This window comes from Pan paniscus, chromosome 17, assembly GCF_029289425.2.
Source record: "Pan paniscus chromosome 17, NHGRI_mPanPan1-v2.0_pri, whole genome shotgun sequence".
Lineage (NCBI taxonomy): Eukaryota > Metazoa > Chordata > Mammalia > Primates > Hominidae > Pan > Pan paniscus.
Genome location: NC_073266.2, coordinates 49,111,839 through 49,120,928, shown reverse-complemented (window position 1 = coordinate 49,120,928; position 9,090 = coordinate 49,111,839). Strand labels below are relative to the sequence as shown.

The 9,090-nt window shown below is 45.1% G+C and overlaps 1 protein-coding gene across 1 annotated transcript; it reads left to right on the top strand.

Annotated features, from left to right (window-relative positions):
• The first annotated feature begins 688 nt into the window (after nt 1-688).
• On the top strand, nt 689-7,707 carry LOC117976766 (Golgi SNAP receptor complex member 2-like). The gene is made up of 2 exons (XM_034943561.2): nt 689-3,976; nt 5,729-7,707. Exon 1 carries the CDS (start codon nt 2,073-2,075, stop codon nt 2,457-2,459), a length of 387 nt encoding a protein of 128 aa, XP_034799452.1. The 5' UTR covers nt 689-2,072; the 3' UTR covers nt 2,460-3,976; nt 5,729-7,707.
• Nucleotides 7,708-9,090: the final 1,383 nt, after the last annotated feature.

Sequence of the window (9,090 nt, the reverse complement as noted above, 5' to 3'; positions counted from 1 at the left end):
AACCAGAATGACCGCATTATTTCTGGGAGGAAATTAATTCTGGGTTCCACTAAGTGGGGCCAAATCACAGCTCCTTATACAGCCCACTCTGGTTCTGCTGTTTTTATAGGGTCTCCACAGCAGCAGTGAGGTTCCTAGAGTTCTTGTGGCATCCGAGGGAGCCCTGTGCAGTTAAAGAGGGTCCTGGTGGATCCTGGTGACCTAAGTGGTAGTAGGGAATCACACAAGAGTCCCCAGAATATCATGAGCGCGCAGAGAGCCCCACTGTTCTCAGCAGTGGAAGGAAAAGGAAAGTAAACATGATGCGAAGGCGCAATTCTGGCACAGAAGAGAGGGGGCCTCCGGTCAGTACTGCTCTGCTGCCGATTCTAAGGGGAACTGTTCTTATTAGAGGGGCACCCCTCAGAATTCAGTGTGTCTGGAGTTGTTCAATGTGGAGGTGAACTCCTGAATAAGACATCTCTGTCCCGGTGAGAGACATCTATGCATCAGGTAATGGTATGTAGAAAACTGTCTTAGAAACTTCTGCTTATATGTTACAAACTTCTCCATATATTGAAATACACGTATATTTAATAAATCAGAAGATATAGTAGGGTTATTTGGCTTCATGCTTTTTCATATACCAAGTTGTGTGACCAGAAGTGATAGTTTGTCTCCAGAACTGCGTTTTGGATCCATCCTTCTGGTTACGCTGTGGATGAATGCAGAGAGAGGAAAGACGGGAGACAGGAAGAAGAGTTAAGAAATCAGGAAATGATTGAAATAGTGCAGGTAAGAGGTGTCTAGGGTCCGATCTAGGATAGGATAATTTGACAGTTTAGGTAGAAAAATTGGACAGGTTTGAAGAATTTGATATGAAGGCAAGGAAGGAGAATAGCGTAGAACCCAGTGCCTGGTTGACTTAGTGGGTGATAGTGAATGAAGGAACAATTTTGGGGGAATGAGAGTGATTTCACTTTTAGACACATGGAGTTTGTTGTTTTGTTCTGTTTTTTAGAGACAAAATTCCAGCCTGTAGCCGAGGCTGGAGTACAGAGACACATTGAGTTTGATACTCCCAGGGATACCCATATTGGAAGCTCCAGCAAGCCTGGAGTCGAGTGTCACCAGCATGCAAGTGACCACTGAACCAGGGGAATGCAACAACCATCACTGACAGTTTGTAGAGGACACAACATCTAGGAAAGAACTTTGATGAAAAGCAATGGTCAGAGGGAGGGGTATTAGCAATGAGAGTTTATGTTCTGGAAAATCAAAGGGCATGTCATTAACTTGATTCACAGAGCACCATAACCCCAATATCTCTGCTCCTGGCTACTTAACACCATTCAATGATGATTATTAGAAACACTTACAATGAACATAAAATAGGCTGCTTCTTCCTCCTTTAAATCATTACTAAAATATATCCTATGTAATAATCTGCAAAGAATTTAACATCATTTAAAACAGGATTAAATAAGCTCCTTGGTTATCTTTTAGAGGAGACTTAAAAGTTATAAATATTTGCATTGACTTAAAATTTTTTAATTGCAAAACAGTCCACTTATTTTAGTCAATTTCATATTGTTTTAGTCAACCCTACTAATACTGTCAGACTTTTCCTGTTTTTGAAATTGTCAGTAATATGTCAGAATTTTTTTTTTTTTTTTTTTTTTTTTTGAGACGGAGTCTCGCTCTGTTGCCCAGGCTGGAGTGCAGTGTGCGATCTCGCTCACTGCAACCTCCGCCTCCCGGGTTCACGCCATTCTCCTGCCTCAGCCTCCCGAGTAGCTGGGACTACAGACGCCCTCCAACATGCCCGGCTAATTTTTTGTATTTTTAGTAGAGATGGGGTTTCACCGTGTTAGCCAGGATGGTCTCAATCTCCTGACCTCGTGATCCGCCCATCTCGGCCTCCCAAAGTGCTGGGATTACAGGCGTGAGCCACCGCGCCCGGCCATATGTCAGAATTTTTGATCAGCAAAAAACCAATGCATCTTAATTAAAAAAAATAAATTAGAATCAGGGCTGCGAGGACATATTCCAAGGAAGCCAGAGCTGGAGTTGGGGCCAGCTGGGCCGGTGACATGGAGCCCCTGAACCAGCAAACGCACAAGCAGGTCCATGAGATACATTCTCACATGGGACACCTGGAGATGGCAGACAAGCAGTCTGTGCACTTAGTAGAAGGTGAAATCCAAGCAAGCACAGACCAGATATTCAGCCATCTAGAACATCTGGAGATTTTGTCCAGCAAGGAGCCCCCTAATAAAAGGCAGAATGCCAAACTTCGGGTTGACCAGTTTAAGTATGATGTTCAGCACCTGCAGACTGCTCTCAGAAACTTCCAGCACTGGTGCTATGCAAGGGAGCAGCAGGAGGGACAGCAAGAAGAGCTTCTATCTCGAACCTTCACCACTAACAATTCTCAATCACAATCCTCTGACAACTATTGGAGATTATTATCTGTTTAAATTACCGGCATTACAATATCTCGACATGGAAACAACACAAGTCCCACTAACAACAATTGAGAACATCCCCATGATGACTCTTGAATTGGAAAAACTAGCTGTCAGCTTCTCAGTCTGCACAATTAATCAAGAAATAATGTGGAGCCACTGGTACAAATAATGAGGCATCTCCCAGAAGTTTAATTTCCTATCCATCCAATCTCTTGGACAGATAATACCAGTTAATTACTTTGAATATGGCTCTAAAAGCTGAGTTGGGGCCTGCTTTATGACTGGAGATGGTTTGACCTTCTCAGGTGGCTCTGATGGCTGAGCTGGTATCTCCTGCTGCAGTGGAGGACTGACCTCTTCAGTGGACTTCGGAGGATGACCTGAGGCTTCCTGCTGGGTTGCAGATGGTTCAACCTCCTTAGGGGGCTCTGGTGGCTCATCTGGCAACTCTGCTGGACTGGAGAAGGTTCTACCTCCTTAGGGGGGTCTGGAGTCTGAGCTGGGGGCTATAATTGGGTTGAGGAAGAGCCCACCTCTTTGGGGTGTTCTGGAGGCTGAGCTGGGGCCTGTTCCTGGCTTGTTGTAAGTTTCTTACCTGGCTCTGGAGTTACCGTAAGCTCCACGTCCACAGGTTTGATTGTGACACTGGGCAAGTGTGAGTGCTGAACTTCACTCCAACTTTTCAATGGAACATTTACCTCATGATGTATCAATGGTGGAGCTAGGATCTCTTCAAAGGCAGGTAGCTGCTGTGCTGGAGCCTTCTGCTCTGTTGAAGAGTGGACCCCCTCAAGGGACTGTGAAGGCAGAGCTGGGGCCTCCAGCTTTGGTTGAAGAAAGTTCTACCACCTCAGGGAGCTGTGGAAGCTGCGCTGCAGCTTCTTGCTGGAGTAGAGGACTGGATCTCTTCAGTGGTTTCTGGATTTTGAGTTTCAGGCTCTAGATGGAACTGAGAAAGTCCAGCTTGCTCAGGAGGCCCTGGAGGCTCATCTGAGTTCACCTGGAGTTCTGGAGGCAGGCTGCCCAGATACAGTATATCCATACTTGAATCTAAATACCCATTCTGCAGAGTTTGTTTCTGATGCTGAGGTTTTGATACAAATCGGTATGGAGTTCCAACAACAACCTTGGCAAGCCTTTGATGCTGAGCTAGATCTTTCTTCCGGTTCTTGGGCGAAACAGTAAAGTTCCTTGCTTTTGATTTCTATCTAGAGGTGGAACAAGTATTTCATATGCCTGATGATCTGCAGCCTGATCTAGATCTACAGTTAGAAACTTACTTTTGAGGCAAAGAGGCCGAGCTAGGGCCTGGTTCTGATCCCAGTCTAGCATTGCAACCACCTCTGGGAGACTTCTGTGCCGAGTCAGCTTGTCATTCAGATCCCAGGGTGCAGCAGCGAACTGCTCTGGCCCCGGGGCAGCTCTCCAGCTGAATCCGTGTCCAGGAATGGAACCAAACTCTGAGCCAAAGTCTCAGTCGATTCCTGAAGCGGAGCTGACGTCTGGGAGGAAGCAGAAGACCTCAGGTAATTAAAGCTCTCCCGGGTCTGCCCGGGGGTGGGGAGTTAGCTCATGGCGGCGATTCGCGTGGGAGATCGGAGCAGCGGGAAGACCAGGGCTAAGTTGGCCCCAGGGCGTCAGAGGTCAGCTGGAGCGGGTCCTGGACCCACTCCAGAGGCTAAGCCGCCTGGACTAGTAGCCACAATAGTTGCCATGTGAGGAGGGGCCCGTGGGGCCCAGAGACGCAGCCGGGACAAGACAAGCGCTGGCGCCGCGTACTGAGCGGGAGCCATTAGGGCAGCCCCGAGACGCTGGCGCCCCTGGCAACCGCGCGCCCCATCCCGTCCTTTATTAACTACACCTTTATTTACGCAGCCTTTATTAGGCTCGGGTCCAGATTCGCTCCGCATCACCAGGGCAATCTTATCCCACAATCCAGCCCAAGCCTCCCTTCCGCCCTGCCCGGCCGGAACACCCCTCCCCTCCCCTCTGCGAGGAAGAATTTGGGCCGCGGGGTCTGCGGTCCCAAGACTCCAGCAGCCTGGTGGGGTGGGGTGGGGTGGGTTGGAGGTGCGGCAGAGCTTCCCAAGGAAGTTATGGGACCTTGCCTCGGGATATTCAGAAGTGCCAGTCCAGTTCTGGCAGCCTGAACTCTTCCTCCTCCAAGCTGAAATCCGAGAGATGCTTTTCCTCCTCTTGGCCATAGGGAAAGCAACTGACCTGCAAAATGTGCGCCAGTTAGGGTGGCAGGCAGAGCACACATTACGGTCATTTATTCCAAAATGTTGCCATTTTCGCCAAACCTTTGATATCCTTTGTTGCATGTTTGCTAATTAATTCACCACCCTATTAGGCAGGGGCTGCCAGGGAATAAACGAGGACTCCAAATTTTCTGTAGGAGGGGTTTTGGGGGGTGAGCAATTCAGTCTGGGAGAGAAGGCCTTTAATCCTAGTGAATAGCCCTTTGCACTAGCCTGGGAGGAAGCTGAACTGTCATCCTGCCTTGACTTAACACAGCCTTTACCCTAGAAGCTACAGCGCCACTCTTCAGAGGTCTACCCTGTGTGCACACAGGGAGAAGACGCTTAGGTTGTTAAAGTCAGCATGTTAAATAATTTTCTGAGATGCGACTATAACTAGAACCCAGCTGACTTCCCCCATAGCCATTCTTACCTATCTTATTACTGATTGGTACAATCACAAAGTGCGGTGGTACTGACACCTACCTTTTAGGGTTATTTGAGGATTTCATGGGATAATGAATGTAGACTGCTTTGCAAACAGTGAGCTTTCAATAAAAGGGATCTATTATAAAACAATAATTAAAAAAGAAATTAGAAGCCAATAAGAAAAATATTAACATTGTGTGATGGTGGAAATATGTATGCTATATTGCTAAATTATATGTTTAAATTTCAAAAAATTAAATAGTTCAAAAATGTATTTTTCATATTTCATTATTCAGCTGCAGCCTGCAGTGAAAACATGTCTTTTCTGTACATTTTGAGTATGCCAATATTTAAAATCCAACCTCATGATTAGTATGTAATTCATTTATATGTCAGCGGCTACACTCATAAATAAACGTGAATAATCATTCCCAGCTTCCTTTTCTAGTTGATATTTTTTGACCCAAATTGAGTAATAAAGAGGTCTTGGTATTTCATTAGTGATTGAAGATCTCAAATTCTCTTTTATTGTGTGTGATTCTGCCACTAAGAACGGGATCATAGTAGCGCTGTGGTTTATTCAAGTTCTGATTCTTCCCACCTTGATAGCCACTGACTGCCAACATTACCGGAACCACTGTTGCCAGATGAAATGAAGGCAAGTAGGCAGAGGAAAACCATCCTGTGAGCACCCACTTCAGGCCTGTGCTCCTAGACTAAGCTGAGCCTGCTGATGAGGGAGTCACAGAGACGTTCAACTCAAGCACTTTTCAAAGCCGCCTCTAGGGGGCAGAACAATCACAAACCTGAGAGCACTACTGAGGAAGACTCATTGTAATGTGAGCAGCCACCCAGGATTCTGCATCCTTTCCTTATAAATGTTATGTGGTGTGCCTTTTAATTCCACTCACAATTGATTTGTTTTCATGATATATGGTGCCAAGCTCTAAAGTTACAAAAATATATTCTTATTCTCCAGAATCAATGTTACCCAATATTACCAATTCCTTATGTATTCTTCCAGAGAATACGTGTGTATGTGTGTGTGTGTTGTGTATACAATACCCTCGCTCCTTCCTCCTTCTATATGAATGGTAGTATCCATATACTCAATTCTGTATCTTGGTTTCACTTAATATTATCTTGGATGAGATTCTATAAAAGAATAGAGGAAGCTTTTTTTTGTTTATGGTTGCAAATTATTCTAGCTATGTGTATACCATAATTTTTAAATACTTCAGTAAAGGGCATTTAATTATTTCTTCAGTACTACAGAATCTTGTGTATGCATAATTTCACTTATGCATGAGTACATCTGAGGGTGGAATTCCTAGTGTAGAATTCCTAGTTCGAAGGGTATGTGCCTTTGCAACTTGATAGATACTGCCAAGTGTATCAATCAGGGCTCTCCAGAGAAACAGAACCCACATACACACATACACACACACACACACACACACACACACACAGAGAGAGAGAGAGAGAGAGAGAGAATTGGCTCACACAATTGTGAGGGATGATAAATCTGAAATCTGTAAGGCAGGATGCCAAGTTAGAAACTCAGGCAAGAGTTATTGTTGTAGTCTTGAGTCTGAAATTTGTAGGGCAGGCTAGCACGCTGGAACTCAGGAAAGACACCTATGTTTCAGCCTGGAGGTAAATTCCTTCTACTCTGGGAAACCTTCGTCTTTGTTCTTAAGACCTTTAATTGATTGGATAAGACCTATCGACATTATCAAGGGTAGCCTGCTTTACTTAGCGTCAACTGCTTAAAGATGTTAACCACATCTACAAAATATCTTCATGGCAATGCCTAGACTAGTGTTTAACCAGACAACTGCACACCCTTGCCTAGTCAAGTTGACACACATTATTTTTTTGTAAGTTTTTATTTTTATTTTTTACAGTTTTGATTTATGATGGTTTATAATGTATATGTTAGGCATTCTACTATGGAAATGTAACACAGATGTTTAACATGAAGTTGCTGACATCCACTTTTGTTGGTTTTTTTTTATACTTTAAGTTCTAGGGTACATGTGCACAACGTGCAGGTTTGATGCATAGGTATACATGAGCCATGTTGGCTTGCTTCACCCATCAACTCGTCATTTATATCAGGTATTTCTCCTAATGCTATCCCCCACCCAGCCCCCCACCCCCCGACAGGCCCCGGTGGACATACGCTGTTACAAAGACTTTCTGAAGGACTCTCATGCACATACGCCTGTAACGAGAACTTCTGCCAAGAACTTCCTAAAGTGCAGCTTGCTACATGAGTCACAAGGACAGCAAGCAGGATGCACAAGAACACTTGCCTGACACACTGTCTCCACGAATGAACCAGTGTCAACTCCTGTGATGATCCCCTGTAACCAACATTCTCTGTTTTAAAACAAATGATGTATACTTCTCTCTTTTGCCTTTAAACACTTCCCCCTGCCTCAGCCACTTTGGATGTGCCTACAGTCTCCAAAGCCTGCATATCCCAGATTTGCAAATCTTCTGTGCACACCCAAATAAGCTTATTATCTTTGAAGGGTCTCTTTCTGTTTGTTATTTAGCTTGACAGGCCTAACTCTGGTCATGAGGACCCTATGGCATGGGTGGTGAGCAGGGTGACACACATGCCAAGGTGAGCAGGGTGACACACGTGCCAATTCACATTATTTCATTCCATTTCAATCCACACAGTCTCATTCAGGTCAATGTTCCATCTTCAAATTTCTTTCCCCCATTCAAGGGGCCTCTTGGGGACAGGGAATTGAGGGACCTCTAATCCACATGGGTGGGTGTCAGTCCTTTTGGGACCTCCCTGGTTCCTGCTCCAGGTCTGGTGTCCTTTGAAGCGCTACTGATTAGTTGTACCTTGTGGTGTTGGATATCACAATGGCACCCATAGCTGAAGTCCTGCCATTTGCCCACAATTTTGCAGTCCTTGACATCTCTCCAGCCCAGGCCTCAGGGAGCCTGCTGGTAATCTCAGCACCTCTTTGCCCCTTCCCAGGGAACACACCAGTGTCTGGATCCACAGCACACTCTGCTCAGAAGTGAGGGACTAGGAGCAGTATTTCAGGTTCATCCACCTGTCTTTCTTCTTATTGAAACCACATTTGCAAAATTATAACTGAAGAAATTATGACAGTGAAAGAAATTAGACCTAAGCAACTCCATCTTGCTTCTAACCTTTAAGCTGTCCTTGTTCATTCCTGGGCATAGGCCAAACTAACTTTAAGAAGAAATTCAGTTCATGGTTTGACTTTAAAACAAAATTAATAACAGCCCTTTTCTGAAAAGACCCCCTTCTTGCCTGGGGACCAGTCTGCCTTTGCAGGACTAACAAATTAGCTACAAGTTTAGAAATTACAGTTTAGGAGTCATGCAGCCTCTGGCTCCAAGAGTCTGAACCTCCCCAAATTGCTCCTGGGGATAACATCACTATTGTAAAACCAAAGATCAGTGCTTGAGATATTTTGCAGACCCTGCACTTGATGGATCAGCTGACACCACCCAGACTGGTAATCTGGCTCGACCAGTTCTGCCACATCTACCCAGGAGCAGAGGACAGCAAGAAAAACTCACTTTGATCCGCTATGATTCCATCTCCTACCTGATCAAACAGCACTCCCCACTTACCCTACCCCTACTCGCCAAATTATCTTTAAAAACTCTAATCCCAGAATGCTCAGGGAGACTAATTTCAGTAATAATAAAACTCTGGTCTCCTGCACAGCTGGCTCTGCATGAATTACTCTTTCTCTATTGAAATCCCCCTGTCTTGGTAAATTGTCTCTGTCTAGGCAGCGGGCAAGGTGAACAGATTGGGTGGTTATACCATCAGACAGGGCATGATCTTTTTCTTGAGGCTCTCAGCTCCCTTAGGTTTTACAGGGTGAAGAAAACAACTAGCCCCAAGCTTCCTTCATATTTGCCTAGATGTGTCCATTGATTTTTCCCCTCCGGGAATTTGG